The 17404-nt window shown below is 34.9% G+C and overlaps 1 protein-coding gene across 4 annotated transcripts in view; it reads right to left on the bottom strand.

The window, feature by feature from the left end:
• The window catches only part of LOC150080630 (nephrin-like), a 382937-nt gene that overhangs the window by 135178 nt on the left and 230355 nt on the right, over window positions 1-17404 (bottom strand). For all 4 annotated transcript variants that reach the window (XM_090381105.1, XM_090381106.1, XM_090381107.1 and 1 more), the window contains exon 3: window positions 10727-10848. In XM_090381105.1, coding sequence (XP_090237231.1) covers window positions 10727-10848 — 122 coding nt within the window. The remainder of the gene's footprint in view (window positions 1-10726; window positions 10849-17404) is intronic.

Here is a 17404-nt window from a genome sequence, read left to right as displayed (position 1 = left end):
TTTTGTCATCTATTGTACTGTGGTGTCGCTGGAGAATTGCGAAGCCGAACATCCCAGACATTCTTAATTGGATTCTTACCTGGAGAATTAGGTGGCCAGGGTAGATGTTGGAAATATTGGGAACTTTCCTCGAACCACTCAGGTACAAATTTTGCTGGGTGAAATGTATGCATTGCAAGAGGAACTTGGTCCAATACAACAGAAAGATATTCATTGCAGGTAAAGCGACCTTCTAACGGTATGGCCGGTTCCAGTCCATAACCTAAAAAACGATGCAACCTCCAGCCGCTTGAGTGGTGGACACGAGAGAGTCCAATGCATCGCTTCATGAGGTTCACGCCACAATAGTACCTTACCATTTGGAGCAAAAAAGTGTAAATCGAGACTCGCCAGACTACATGATCTTTTTGCACTATTACACAGTCTTGGAGCTGGCGTACTACTTCAGTTTTTAAGAGAAAAAAGTGGCTTTCTTATTTTTTTTCCTGTACGCGGGATTTCCCTAGGCCTGTTCTTGGGTGAAACGGAGGATTGGCAAGATCTGTAAGATAAGGAAGTGGAACATTTTGAGGATAGTGTACTCTGGTCCAGCTCTTCGTGTCGGGGATGGTAACCAAATGGCTGACGTTCCTGCAACCATTTGGCTAGTCATACAACACGAACAACATACCACGGCACCACACTACAAGATACCAACAGTACACCGCTACACTGATTGGCCTTCATCGGTATGGTATCTACACATACTACATAGTTTGACTGGGACTAAGTACACAGGGTAAATAAATGATATAAATCAATCAATAAATAAATGAATAAAGCTTCTGCCCAGAGTTATTTTGGAAATGCATCCTTCTTTGCCCGAATTGAAAAATTTCTGTCATTTGCTGCACACTGGACGTTATATTCTGGTTTACAGTTCGTTTTGAATCCTGAGGTCTTGTTCTTGGAGTATCGACTTTGGGCCGCATTTTTTCCTTTTAGAGCTGCATTCTCCTTTCGTCTTCCACGCATTGTAATACTTTTGAAATGGTTGCTTTCGGCACACCAGTGATTTCATTTTTCTTTCAATTGTAGCTCCTACTAAACGTGCTGCAACAATAACACCTTTCTGAAAATCTGAAAGATCACCCGTCTTCCTAATGACTTAATCGGCTAAGAAGCCTTAGGAAAGCGTACAGCATTTACCTGATGGCAAGGAACTTCTGATCGTATTATGTGACAACTTACTGACAACATACTGATGTCAGTTGTCACATAGTACGATCGGTGTGTATGGTAAATTTAAATTTCTGTTGATGCCAATTGCTAAAGACTTCGAATATTTTGGGTAGTGAGTGTATGTGACAATACTGCTCGCACATAATCGCTATTGGCATGATTACATGTTGCGCAATTAATGCGCAACAAAATCTCATGATTTTGAGTTGAAATAAAATTACTGAAAACGCCAGGTTCCATAGCAATACTCACTTTTAGCACGCGCATTCCAAACTTACTGAATTAAAATGATAAAAATAAAAACTCCATCGGAAACACGTATTGTGGGACTTTTAGGAGGTTAATGTGTGACAACGTAACTTAATGATTTAGCTTAATTCCAGACAATGTTGTTTAAACATTCGATAATTAATTAAATATTTAAAGCGCCTTGTATGCAATCTAATTTAGCAAATAACACAATAACTCTCGCTTAATTATTAATCTATGAATTGTGCTTGAAATTTTCAGCACCTAAATTATTAAATATTGTTGACTAACAACAGGAGAATATCGTTTATAAAGCTTTGTTTATAAAGTTGTTTATTTAAGCAATTGGGATTTAATGGATGAAATGTCTTATAGCTTTGTCAACAGATAAAAATAATACTTCCTTTCAATCGCATCTACGTTTACTTTATTTGCAATAAACTAAATATTTCTTCTTGATTTATTCAGTCGCTTTAGTAGGCATTGCATCTACTCTTTCAATATGGCTCTATTTTCGCTGACTTCCTTTTATACCTGGAACCTCCCCTGTTGAATATCATTAGCATATTGATATATCTCCAAGAAAGAACAAACACCTTTCAGAGAGGAGTCTCTTATATATTGTGTAGAAACTCCACAATGCCCGCATTTCAGAAAGAACTTGGAAGAGAAAGACTTTCTTTAGCTCACTTCTGAAGTTTAATAGATGGAAGTATTCTTCTTTGATCAAACAACATCACTTTAAACAAGATGGAAAATTTTTATGCCTAAAAGTTGTTTGATTACTGACAAAGTTGGAGTCCACACGTTTAAGAACTGAGAAAATTTTGGAGAAATAAATAAATAATTTTTTTATTTTATACTCTAGGACAGCCACATAGGGTCAAAATAAAAAAAAAAAAGAGAAAGAGAGAAATTGTCATATTAGGACCACTCGAGAATGCATCTGCCTATATGTAATAAATTGCGTGTTCTCTGGTCGATTTATCTGCTTTTCTGTGCGAAAAAAAAACAGATTCCGGGAGAAAAAGCCTTGCTGTTCATGCCTGAGACCGATTAATTCAGCGAAGTGTGAAAAAAGTCCATAAAAATTCCTCATGTCATTGATAGCAGTCAAACCCGGGCTTTCTCACCAGGTGTGAGGAGGATGGTGATTATAACAATTGTGCTAATTATGCAGACATGTACAAATGTATCGTCGTGTTTGACCACTCGGCTGTGGCTTTTAAAAAAATAATTCAATCTGATTTTTTGGGATATGGTTCCGGATGAATTCCTAGACATGAATAATGTGGATGAAGTGCCACCATCGCTTATGCAGATGGCCTTGTGTTCCTTGTTCGGGGGTTACTCCTGCAAGGAGCTAGAACACAATGTAGCTGCCTCTCTGGATCAGTTACTTGGTCCACCCCATATAAGCTGCAGTTTACCACGCATGTCAGTGGCTATGCTGCTGAAGTGGCTGCTCAGTATTACGAAGCTACTCGTTGTTCATTCTGGGGATCTTGCTAAATACAGCCAGACAGACTATTTCTCGATGTGTGCCTAGATGAGGGTTTGAGTTTTATTGCTCATGCGCAATAAACCTACATTCGCGTTAGGCAGACTAACTCAGCCACGTTGTGAAAAAGGCCCATGAAAATTTCTCATGTCATTGACGGAACTCGAATTCAGATCTCTTCAACCGATCGATTCTACCCAATGTGCTACCCACGAGGGCACTGATCAGAATAATCACTGCTTCTGACTCTCAGTAAAATTTAATAGAAAGACAAAAAAAATCAACTAAATGAATAAAATGTTTGGTTTAATTTAATATTCTGTATTAAGATAAAAAAAAGTTTAGTTAAATCCATTTGCCTTAAGCGAAATGAATGATTACAGATCAGAGAGCACCTTTTAATCCAAATTCAAAATGTCGTTTCCTGCTGGAAAGCTGTTGTTAATTTTCTAAACATGTAATCAGTTTAACAGGAGTGGTTGGCAGTTGCAGCACTCGTCCATGAAGGTTAAACAGGAAGCTCAAAGTCAGGAGACGAAACACGATAATTTTAGATCACTGCCAATATCAGGAACCAAAATGTCGTTCAAACATTTATCTACAAATGATTTGCCAATAACTGGACGAAGTAAAGCAGTTTTCCGATATGCGCAAATAATAAATGGAGGAAAACACCACGCTTGAAAAAGCACATTTGCCTCCATGTGTGAAAAAGTACCAGCGACTTATACTTTTTACAGAGAAAGATTGCATCAATATTTGCAGCAACTCTAACGCTGTACGCCAGTGTTTGAGAACAGCATCGAGAGAAACTGGTTACGAATCTCAGGAGCTTAATTAGATTTCAGCGCCGGCCTTAAACTTTTATCGGATTGAATGGATTGAATTATTAAAGAGAAACAGAATTTTTATTCGGGAAATTGAGGTACTTACAACTAATATCAAAATTTCATTTAATTTAAAAAGTTTTGTTAAATTATATATCCCTTAATCTGTTTCTTTTCACTCCATTACTTCATTATATTAACCATAAACGTTGCCAACTTTTAAATATCATCACTGTTTTTCTGAAATTCTTAAAAATGCCTTTCTTTTATCTAAAAATCGCTGAGTAAGATTTTATGAAGAATTTTGCAAAGAATTTCTCAGTTGCTCGTTTCTACGATCCCTTGATCTAAATTGCACTCCCCCTAATTTCTTTAAAGTAAATTTGGATTAAATAATCCGGGACATAAATAGTGGAAGATAAGTTTTAATTTAAAAACAAAATTCAAACCAGAGTTCGATGTACGCTTCGTGCTTTATACACCCAAAATAAATCGATAGTCAATCCCACCACATTTTCGCTACCGCATCTCATTCAACTCGCAGCAGCTACACGGATGCTTTGCTTGAGGTTGTCTATTGTTGCTGGGATGAAAACTTGATCTTTCACATTGAAGAAAGAAAGGTATTGATGAGAGAAAAGTTAACTCGAACGCGGTCTTCGTATGCAGGTAGATTTTTGCTTTCCCCATACACACGCGATAAATCCGACTGGAAAGTGGCAAACTGTGGCAATTTAAGTTCGCAACAAAAGGATTTCTTAGGGTTGGGAATCAAAGCCTCCGGCATTGCCAACTGTTGTTTCACTACACTTGGAGACGGCAAGTAAAGTCACTATTAGCTGTATGAGAGAACCGATTTACATATCTGTAAGGGTATCTGATTTCAACTCGAAAGGCAGGTCTCATGCGAGTTTCAAAAAGTAAGCGTCCCTGAGATGTATAAGTAGTTTCTGATTTTAATGACTTATTGAACTAACATCGCTTGATTGATTAAATGTAAATTATAGAAACTTTTAGTAGATTCTTTAACTGTACAGCATGAGTTTTATCGCTGTGGAGTTGATCGTTTACCAATACTTGATGGTTGCTTTCGGCAGATGAAATTATCATTATGGTATTCGTAATCTCGGCTTTGATTCTCTGAACATTTCAAATAGAAACTCCGATTAACTCGCTCGCATGCCTTGCAGTCGTATTATCTGAAGTATTCAAATTTCTAGACTGTAATAGTGACTTTAGATGCTGTCTTGAAGTGCACACGCAATTTACAGACGTAATACATATACGTACGGGTATATGTAAGAAACTACGGGTTGGCCCTAATATAATAATTTGAATTTTTGAATTTGTCTCGAAGTGCAGGCTTTCCACGATCTTTTTTTTACTTTATAAACGCGACCGTTTTTTCTGTTAATAAATGGATTTGCTGTTTTCTGCTTCAGGCCTGCCAATTAAGTTCAGAGGAGTTTAGGCGCGATACAGATAATATAAGAAAATCATATTCGCGAGACTTAAATAGGTTCCATTAGCTACCATATTGAAAGAAGGTGATTTCAAGAATTGTACTTTCTATCGTACATTTCTTAAATGAACTTCTATATAGAAATCTTTTTAATTTTATTTCTCTCCTCGCTGGTGGACTGCAATGCTTTATGTAGATGGAAAGCCATTCGTTCACTCTGAGCTACTCTCGTTTCTCTAATGGGAGTTCATCTGTCTTTTACGGTTATGGTAGGGACAGAATTTTTTCGCAGCAACAACATTATTGTGACTGATGTCTAAACCAAACTCCTTCGCTATAAATGGCAGGTAATCTTCTTCGCCTCCTTATCGCATCGATAAGAAGTGCAAACCCCGCCAGCATACTTTTGTCACCGTGAGTGAGATATTGTATCCAACTTCGAAAATATAACAGCTTGTGGAGTTAACCGAACTATCTTCTGGACGTGGTATCTAAAAATTTAGGTAGTAACTACAGAAAATATAAAAGTAGTAATTAAATTTAAATAAATATTTAGAAAGTGATAGATACTTATTATTATCCTCAATCCCGGTTGATCGGCCTTCAATAAGTCCATCGCATCACAGCCTTCGCTGGTAGCATAATTGGTTGGATCGCTGTCTTCCCCCACCGGGTGGAAAAGACCGTAGTTCGAGTCCAGTCGATTACGTGAGGAATTTTTTGGGCCTTATTTCAAAATGTGGCTAAGTTAGTCTGTCTCAAGCGAGGGCAGCGTGGTTTTTTTCGTCCAGGAAACAGAAAATCGATCACAGAACACACGCAATTTACAGACAATATACACGAGGCAATATGGTCTTAGTCGCTGATGCTCCTAACACCCTACTACAAAAACAACAACAACAACCTTTGTGTCACCAGTGAGTTCCAAGAAAAAAAAAATAACAAACCAATAGCAATGACAGAGCCAATATACCTTTCAGCTGCTTTGGTGTAGCATTATATTTCATTGAAACGGTCTGAAGTAACAGAAACTGCCAAAGAACCAGAATAAGTTCGAGGATCACACCTTGGACTTAGTTCGAACATAGTCACTAGTTATGGCAGCAACTGATGTCTTTTTTACTACTAAGTAGCGGGTTTAGAGAATTTGATAAAGCGACAGGACACATGCGAATAATTGTTTTTGGTGATTATGTTGAAAATAAATGATACGTTAAAGTCCATTTTTTCCTTACTTTGTGACTTATTTACTGGTTTCATCGTCATAAATGTAACAAGTAATGATTGTAAAAGTGTGTATGCTCGAAATTTAAGAAGCAAATCAAATAAAATATAAGAGATGAGATTTTAGGAATTTCCTAAATCTCATCTGTTATCTTTGTCCATATCAACAGATTCGTACTCTGACTTTTAGCACTTTGTAAGCCAAAATCTAGAGAATCATTTTATTTCACTTTCTCTCACCTTTGAGGTGCACACTTTGAACCCCATAAGCAAATTTGAAACTCTTAAAGTGACACCGTTTTGACGAAGAGGGGAATAGGTGCAGACCATACGCAATCACAGGTGAAACCAATGCCTAATTGTGACTTATTTATGGTAGCAAGTGACATAGCCAATATACCGTCACAGTTGCTTTGGTGTGGTGGCATATTTCATTGAAACGAAGGTCTGAAGTAACAGAAACTGCCAAACGTGGTGAGAGGTTAAGGAGACATGCAGAAAAAAAAGTGTCATAAAGACTAGTCCAGTGCTCTCTCGTGGCAATCATTTAAACCTTCGAATCTCCAGAAAAATGTTTGCCACCAAGATGTTGTCCTCAAGTGGGCAAAGCAAATCTAAGTTACACCTCGCCATTACTCTTGATGCTCAGCCTGTAGGATGGATGATGAAGACAACAATCTCATCCCAAATCATTAATGGCCTCTTTGGTTGTACGCTCATACAATGCCGAAGTGTGCAATACGATACCAATGTTCACGATATTTCCCGGCGTTACCATTATATTTATGCATGTTCGGATTCTATTTAAAAGTGGTGGACCCACGATTCACCACGATCCACGATTGACGTTGACGGTACCAAGGTAGAAAGCGATGTAGATGACTGATTACGATAACAACGACGTCAATGGGTTTGTTGAATTTGACTTAGCGATGGCGTAAATTTATAATTTTTGTTTGTGTTTAACTTGAAAAATAAACCGATTTAAGACATTTTTATTCAGATGCTTTTCCTTTCTACACAAAGATGCAAAAGCATCATGTGCGCTCACCGGAATGTGATGTTTATGCATGCAAGGATCTATGCTTTTATCGGTCTTCTATGAAAATGATAGCTAAATGATTTTATGACAGTATTAGTGCATCCACTACGCATTAAACAAAACCAGAAAACAGAAACAAGAAAAAAAAACATTCACTACTGCTGTTAGAAAAATATCCGAGACAAAATGGAAAATGGCAAGCACATACAAACTGCTCATTTTTTAAATAAAGAATATAAAGGCAAAGCCGTGGTCCACTGACCAACACTCTCTTTTATAACTAAGTTTATAACACGGAAGAAAAGCATCGGAGGAAAGAAGTGTAGAACAGGGCGGGAGCTTGCTTTATCGATCTGTACAAATCAAGAAAAAATAAAACGCCTCACCTTTAATTTCCTTTAGAATTAAGTGCACTTGTCAAACTCTCCGAATGAACACAAAAGAAAAAAAGACTGCAGAGCGAGCAGAGGGAAAAAACTTCTCTGAAAATCTTATTTCCTGAAAGCAGATACGGATGAAGCTCATCAGATATAATGGACTCCATTATCTTACTAATTGAATACAACAGACTTGTTGGGTGGTAATTTTTGGCAACTGATTAATGCTTTTCTTACGTGTAGAAACAATTAGCTATTTTCCAATCACTAGGTAAGGGACGCAATCAATGAAGGTTAACACAACTGATACAAAGGAGGGTTATCTCAGACGCACAACGACTAAAGAACAATTTAATCAGGCCAGTGACACTGTTGAGAACAAGGGAAAGTAATTTCCTTCCAAGCAAACTACAGATTGAATGCACAAACAGGTGACAAACTTCATTTAGAAATGTAAATTGTGAATTGTAAGCGAAATATTTAAAACGGGAACAAAACGGTTCGAGTCTATGAAAGTGCTGTTTAGAAGTACTTTTGCCTGTTTTCATCAATTAAAATATCCAAGTCTTGCGGCACAACGCATTAATAAGCATAAACTCTGATCTCATTCTTATTGGAAGTCTTTAAGTATTATTTGATTCTTGAAGACTACTGAAGAACTCGAAGAGTTTAAGGTGGATAAACATGGATGCAGTTTTATTTATTAATATTTTTATCATGGTACCCAAATAATTGCCATAGTTTTTTAATAGATAATGAAAGAAATAATTTTCCATTCCGTGATCAAATACTCTGAAGAGACCATTAGAAATTGATCAATTTGCGATGGAACATAGAACTAAATCATTTTATATTTTCTGATGGCAATTAGCAGTAATTGCAGAGGCAAGTAATGTCAGAGAAGAACATCTCTGAGATTACTTGGATCGATAGATCCGGTGTTTGGATTCTCTACCAGGAACTATTGCAGATGCATGGAACGCAATCCTGGAAACATGGTATAACATGCGTCCTGCAACGTTCAAAGGCCTTGTAGAGTCCGTGCCTCGTCATGTGGGGGCGGTACTGGAGGCAAGAGGAGGATACACCACTATTAGGTAGGTGGTCATAATTTTTTGACGGAACAGTGCTACATTGGCCGTCGAATTAGCTGGATATGAATCCCAAAGAACATCTCTGGGATTACTTGGATCGATAGATCCGGCGTGTATTTGCCTGTGTTCTTCCAACTGAGAAAGGGTACATATCATAATACATGCATTATACGTCTGAACATATTTGCTCAGACACATAATATGTTACCCCCTAATACGGGCATACAAGTACATAAATTACACTGAAAAACATATAATAAATCATCAATTTATCCCTCTCAGGCGGAATATGATTTATATGTAAAAATCACTCATGACTCAAAATCATTTTATTAACACCCCCTGAAATTTGACTGTCGTTCCCCCCATTTCCTGTCCTTCATTTTTAATCTTGATCACTAACGGTTACCGATTAAAATGAAAGGTGGGAGAGAAAACTTGATTTTTGGAAGCAAAATTTGTAACCTAGCTGGGCGCCTCCGTAGCCAGGTGGGAAGGAGCAGCAGTGCGTAGCACACGCTTCTTGATTAGACCGGGGTTCGAGCCCGTCACCACCAAATACGGAGGATGTGGAAAGGTCAAGGAATGACCACCGCATATCCCGGAGCAATATGGCCTTAGCTGCTAATGCTCCTAAAATCCAAATAACAACAAAACGTAACCTAGCTATTTGTTCTTTCGGAAAAACTATCCTGCTGCTAGGATTATCCATTAATTCTGGTAACGAAATAGTTTCTGGAATTTGCACTGTCTGGAAATTTCTCATTTGTTTGAATAAATACTATACTGTTTTTTGAAATGAATATAATGAATCATCCGAAATTAAAATATTCAATTCGGTTAGTCTGGAGTGTGATCACTAGACAGCAGCTTCGAACTTCTTAATTTTGTTTCATGAAATTAGTTTAGCAGGCGAATGATCTGTACTGACTTCAGTACGGAAAAAACTATGAAGGTTTGCATGTATATTATAAAATAATAATATAAATCTTTAAAAATGAATTCACGAAACTTTTTATACACTGATTTATTATTTTAAAACAGCGTGGTAGGTGAATATTCTCTGTTTGGTTTACTGAAGTCAATTAAGATTGCAAATAAACTTCCATTTGCCATAAATAAATAATAATATGCATTTTTCATCACTTCCAAAATTTGCATGCAGACGACCTAACATTAAAATTCCATCTGACAACCAGCTGGAAACTGAATTTACTTCTGAGAATTAAAGTAACCCACAAATCAGATTGCTATATTTTATCTTGATGCTAAAACGTACTTCTTAACTACTTTACTGAAATTAGTTATGAATATTTTCAGTAATGAAGGTTTGGTAGAAATAGCCAACGTCTTTTTTGTTTTATTTCCCAGCACTAATTAAAATTTAAAACGCGCAGTTTGGGAGTCTGTGGTTCAGCAGCAATAAAAGTAGCTTTTCGTTTATTGCTGCTGAACTGCAGACTCGATAACATTAAGGGTACTTTTAATTCTCTTCTAATTAACCAAGTTCCTAATTTATTTTTTCCTTTTTTCCAGTCCTTTTCAACCCAATGATTATTATTTTTCAATTTATTACATAAAAAGCAAGATGATATCGCTTTAGGAAGTTCGTTCTCTAAAATTTCCAGAATCTATTTTAAATAAAATATGCGAACAATAAGAACACAGTTCTCTATGTGAATTGGAACTGTTAATACAGAATTCAGTTACACTGCTAAAGTGAACTTGCCTGACACTGGAACTCGCCTTCGTCTTGTAGTCGTACGTCTTCTATTCTTAAGTTATAAATACCCAAATCTTCATTTATCATCATAACGTATCGCGGATATCCAGGAACTTGCGGGTCGAAACCTAAATAAAAGAAAGAAATCGTCTATAGGAGATATTTGACGTATTCATTTAAATATAAATTCTGTTACTTAAATATAATTCTCAATCCATTTAAACAATATGGGGTTGATCTTTTCTCTCTCTCTCGAGGATCGAACAACAGAAATTTCTCTAGTGGAGGAATGCGTTCTCTATAAGAAAATTCATGATTATCAGCTTGGTTTACTAATAGTAATCAGTAATGGAATGACTCCAAAGAGTATGTGATATTCTAGAAAATACCATGATCTTCATAATCGTCTGTTTTTAATTTTTGCTGAAATAAGATTCATGGAAATACAAAATAAAGTGAGTATAGCAATAACAGTGAAATATTCAGTTGCTTTTTGCTATTCCAAACCCGCGAACATATTTTCGTCACGATTTTCTTTACTCTCTAAGGTGGAGTTGAAACAGCTGTCAGAGAGGACACAGGCTGTTAAATAAATTGCAATATACGTCTTTTATCATGGTTTTGGGTGAGATGCATGTGGTTTGTCAAGTTTAGAAAAGAATGGTACCACTGTTCTCAATGAATATATGCTATTCATGAAATCCGAAAACCAGGTTGCAAACTGATTTCAAAATTCCATAATTTACAGTTACAATATTATGACACCTCATGGATTTTGTTGCCTTGGATCAAATTATAATTATGCGGCATAAATCCAGGAAATGTATAATGAAAACACAAAGTAACCTGATTCTAGCAAAGATTCTTATCAATTTCTACAGGAACGATAATGTTTGCAAAAATAGACCTGCTATCTGAAAAGACGCCGTTTCCCTTATGGACCACATGTATATATTAGATTATCTTTATAAATACCTGCAGAAACAAATCACAAAGAAATTAAAAATTTCTTATTTTCGAAAGTACTCAGTGTGCGAGTATGCGTTAAAATTATCAAAATTTTAAAAGTAGAGCAGTATTTTGTGTATATGTTGTTATACTTGTAGGATGGAATTCGAATCCGACGGTGGAAGATTTTTGTATTTAAGTTCTTAGTTCTTTTGATAAAAAAATATGGCCACCCTCATCATTTAAAGGTGATTTCAACAAAAATGTATTTATTTATATAAATAAATAAAACAGTAGTGGAAATTAAAGGCAGACGTACGCAAGGTAATGCAATTTTCGTATGCCAGGAAGGCAGTTCAAATGGAAATAGCAAAAGTTAAATATGCAGAATTCATTTTTTTAATTCAAATATGTAGCAAGGGACCTCATTATTTTTCGACGTAGTTTCGACATTTTAAAGAGAAATTTTTATAATGCCTGTCTTCCGTTGTATGCCACTCGAGGTCCAAAGAGTGGTGTATGTCATCGAGTGGAAGCTCTTCCTCCTAAGGTTTCTTTGAGTTGTCAAAAATATGACAGTCACTTGGAACCAAATCAGTAAAATAAGGAGAGTGTGGCACTTCATAAAGCAAATCTCAATGGTATCAACAGTTGGACGAACTGTGAGGACACAGTCTGCATGAAAATAAACCCTTTTTGAGATCAACCGTAGATGTTTGATATGAATTGCAGTCTTCAGATGACTCGCTAGAATGTCAGTGTGTTTCACTTATTCCTCCGGTGCAGTAGCCATTGAAATTATTATTTATCTCATTAGAATCAATGCTGGAAGTGTACAGAAAAGGGAGTCGAAGTCCAAGCGAAAATAGAAATCTGTAGTCTATGGTCAGTCGGCTAATTGCGAGTTCCTTTCTTTATCAAGTAATGCGAATTTCGCTTTTAATTCATTAATCCTTCTTTTAAAAAGGAATGCGTCGGACAATTTTATATGAAAAGGTTCACGGTCGGTCTCTATTAAATAAATAAATAAATAATGCAGTAACTTATTTTCTATGCAGATGAAATACATACCGTACCGAATGATACCTGCCTGAAATAAAGTAAAAATAAATTTCATGAAGTGCTTTCAATGGTAGTATTCACATCACGGAATGTCGCTTCTAAGCTGCATAATAATGATTACTTTGGCAGTGGTGCTGAAACCCATCGTAAATAACTTGTTTCAAGAAGGTTGCGTTTAAATTATCTATCAATGTGTTGAATGAAATAAACAGTAGAGAATAAACTCTTTTCTGCAATAGTGAAATATAGTGCTTATGAGCTTGTTAACTATGTGGTTTTCGACACTAATAAAAGGATTTTTCATGGGCGTTGTCATAATTGATGGACCAATTACTAAAATAATGTGCGTAATGACCACAGATTCGAAAAGAATGAATCGAGTACAGAGTTTCGTAATTAAATGGATGAAATTACGCATTGCGTAATTCATTCAACTTGTATTGCTGATGATTGAAGTTGTCCTTTCTGTTTTTTTTTGACGTTTCAGCATAGGCATTAGTGTATCCATTAATTCTTTGGGGGTAGATTAGTTCTGAATTGTTGAGACAGTGATTAATATGTTTTCGAGGGATTAGTGCGTTTCAATGTACTTCTAGATGTATTCAATTAAAGGTTTGTACTGAATGTACACTACTATTAAAAAACAAAAATAATTACATTTTACAGATTACTCAAACAAGAATGTTTATTTTTGATACCTGTTAACTTTTCTTTGGATTTCGTATGGATGTATCATTTCAAAGAAAACAAAACTTGGTTTGACCGTTGTATTGATGGTCGTATAGAGTGGAAATGGTTCGGCAGTCTTGAATTCCTTGTTAGATTTATAAATGAAACCTGTACTTTAATATCTTGAAGTGATTTCAGGTGTGTAATCTTTGTAAATCTAAAGAATTTCTACATAAAATCGTCAAAAGTCCTGATTTCATCAATTTACCAAAATTGATGAATATCACCCAGAAAACTGAATGCAAATCAGTTTCGTTAATCGAAACGGAACAAGTTAATTGAATCCCATTATGATTAAATATAGTCCAAATGAGGTATGCAAAGCACATTCGTACAACCAAAGAGATGCAATGACTTGTTTTGAGTAAGCTTACCATTTATGTTTTACGTGTACGCCATAAACTTCTGTAGGTATTTCTAATGATGACTACAAGTGCACTGTTGTGGAATTTGTGCTGCTTTTTTAAAGGATTGTTTCTCAATGCTATGTGGTATAGACTAAGAATGTACAGTTTTTTTGTCTTCGTGTAAATTTCCAAATAGAATAAAAAAATTAGAAACTGAAAGTATGAACATCCGCAGTCCAATTATATGAAAAAGGAAAAGTTCATGTAGCAGACTGTTAAAGTGGCTATTGCCAAGATTATTGTACGAAAAAAACACTTTATGAATCCAATAAAGAGGAAATTGCCATTACGTTAAAGACTTGGAAACATTTCGTTCAAATGCGTTATCTCTTATTCCAAAATATTTTTATGTAAACACGAAATTAGGCTGCAAAGAAGAATTCTTTTTTTATGATTGCAATAATGATTACAGCCCACGCATTCTCTTGCGTATTACGTGTTAGATCTCAAACATTATCGCGGTGGAGAATTGTATGTGGTATAATTACGGCTATCAGTATAAGTATCTCCAGTTCAGTAACTGGAAAATACAACTGATATAATAGAATCAGTACTTCAGTTTCTAGCTGAAATGATTTATTTATTTTTTAAATTTCTGTTTAAACTAATTCTGTTTGTTGATATAATAAAATAAGGCAATAGTTCCATTACTTTTAATGTTGCTCTATTTATTTTGAAAAGAACTGTGTTACTCTTACTGTGGTTATCCTGGAAACAACTTTGATGTTTCCAGTCGTTTTTAGTAAACCGAAGCTATGCTGGCAACTATTAGATTATATGAAGATAAACTGATCCTCAGAATGATCTTTTTCGATTTCTAAAAATAAAAGCATTTGGCATGACGTTATTTTCAAATATATGCAATAGTCAGTGGTATCGAAGAATCTAAATTATTTTGATAAGCTCCCACGTAATTACATATAAGAATATTAAATAATGTTTTTGTTGTTGTTCTTATCAATGCAAGGAACACTACACAATGAACAACAGGGACAGAATTCCCATAATTCGACTCTCATTTTTAAATAATTTGCAAAGCCAAATAAGAAAATAATTTCGCCTACTTTATCAGATTAATTCAAATAATAACTGCTTTACTAATTGGAAACAAAAAGATAACGCAAATAATTTTTAAGTCCTAAAAATATATACTCAGCAGTTTCAGAAAATTGCTTTCACTCTGTAGCTAGCGCGTGCACGCTTTGCTACATCGTAAGTTTTTTTTTACTGTATTGTTTTTATTCTGCATAAGGCCATCTTCATTATGTTGATTTATTCATAGCATAAATTTGAAGGAAATTCACAGTTCACGTATTTCGTTACGTGTTTTTCATTATTATATGGAAGTGAAGCTATATATGCATATTAGTTCAGATAGAAAAGCTATAATTGGAGTGTGCTCTATGCAACCAAGCTTCGTGGTTTCATATATCATTGTGCAGAAAAACAATCTCTTTTTAAAGAGCTTTTATTTTGAATATGCTGTACTTTTCTCTCATGGTTTTATTTGTTTATAATTAAAACCTCGTATTATTATTTCAGACTGCACCTGTTAATATCTGTTAAGTTCATGCAAAACAATTCAATCGGGCAATTGCCTAATATGCAGCTGCCCATGAATCTGAAAAAAAAAAAAAAAAGGATTTTATTATGGATCGAATAAAAGGATCTTATCTAATCGGAAAAATCGATGTGTTATTTAATCGGAAAAATCAAGATCTTATATTCTGTGACCTGAATTTATAATGATCCTAGTTTTTGAATTTTTAGCAGTGGTATATGAATAGACAAGTTTTAAATCAAAATAAAGAAAATTGTAGTAAAATGTAAAAATATTTTAATACCATTAAACTAAAAATACACTTGTTGTTCCAATGTTTATTAGAAACAGATTCAGAAAACTTTAAAATACCAATCTAAAAGAAAATTTACCTCAAGACGTCCAGTTCCAGTCAAACTACTCTCAATTCAAAAGAAAAAAAGTTAAAAAAGAGAAAGTTAGCTTAGTTCTCATAATATTTTGAGAAAATCTGAGTCGCAATAAGTTCCGAAGTGTCTGAAGTACACTCCTGACTAAAAGTTGGGAAGCGCATTTCACTTTTCTTAAATTTTCAAGGTTTTTATTAAAATAGGACCAATTTGTTTACCAATTTTTATTAAAATATTTTGTATTATGTATAAAAAAATAATCATATTTAAGATATTTCTAGAATATGCGAGAATATTCCAGAAAGGCGTAGAAAACACCTGAATATGGCAGAGAATTGTAAAAGATTCCTGAATGTGGTAGAACGTTGTAGATGGTTTCTAAAATATTCTAGAAAGTGGGAATATTGTTTCAATATTATAGAGGATTGTAGATGGTTCTAGACTGTTTTGCAATAATATAAATTGAGGAGTAAGAACAACTTATAAAATCCTAAACCTAAACCCGTCATTCAGAAAGACGGCGCATTATAGCCCTAGTTGCTGATGCGTCATTAAAACCCAAAAAATCAATCAGAAAGAGCGATGTAAGTTTTGTATGTTTCGTGATAAACGTGGCAGGAAATAAGGAACTGAGTATTGAAAAAGGAAGTGCTATTATAACTCTGTATAAAGAAAGTTAATCCATGAGAAGTATTGGCAAAAAACGAGGTGTTTCGTTTAAAGGAGTACAAACTACCATTCGAAAATTCAAGGAGACTGGCAATTTAAAGGACATACCACAATCAGGACAACAAAAAGGAATTTAAAAAAAAATAAGGCTATAAAAACATTCTTGAACATAATGCGATATCCTCTACTTGGACTTTGTGGAAAAAATTTTATATTACAAGACCCGAAGCATAACTATAATCACCTGACTTAAATCCAATAGAAATTTTATGGTGTCATCTAGATCGTCAAGTCCGTGAAGTGTGCCCATCTTCACAGAATTTATGGGAAACATTGCAGATCTCTTGGAATAATGTTAGTCAAGACACAATTATAAAATTAATCGCCAGAATTCCACGTCTATCTAACGCAGTGATAAAATCGCTTGGAGCATATTTTGATGAAAAATCATTATAGTCGTTAATATTAAAAGCATTTAATTTTTTTGCTCTAAAATTTTCAATGATTAGAGAAATATTAAAATACTTTTTAAATTTAAACCTTTCATGTCATATCCACTTTAAAAAAATAACGAAAACTGTTGTCATACGTTGTGATTCCAAACGTTTAGGTTGGAGGGTTGTCTGTAAGAGCGTTTAGAAATAAAACAAACGTCTAACAAAGCAACAAAATGTAAATCTCTTTTTATGTCTGGCTTTGAAAGAAGTTTGGTCGAGCTGTACTTGTATTATTAATAAATGAGACAGTCGGACACGAAGTCCATTTGTTTAAGACAGCAGACTTTGAAATCGTTATTCATGTTAAAATGTGCCGAACATAGATCTCTATTAATGTAGATTTTTCTCTGTTTGGGTGTAGTGCGCTAACAATAACAAGATCTCTTCGCATTACAAACATCGTGTTGCCTCTCATAACCTTTGATATTTACCAAAAATAACTG

Source organism: Mastigoproctus giganteus, chromosome 9, assembly GCF_048544385.1.
Source record: "Mastigoproctus giganteus isolate SK-2022 chromosome 9, ASM4854438v1, whole genome shotgun sequence".
Classification (NCBI taxonomy): Eukaryota; Metazoa; Arthropoda; class Arachnida; order Uropygi; family Thelyphonidae; genus Mastigoproctus; species Mastigoproctus giganteus.
This window is presented reverse-complemented; position numbering and strand designations above follow the sequence as displayed.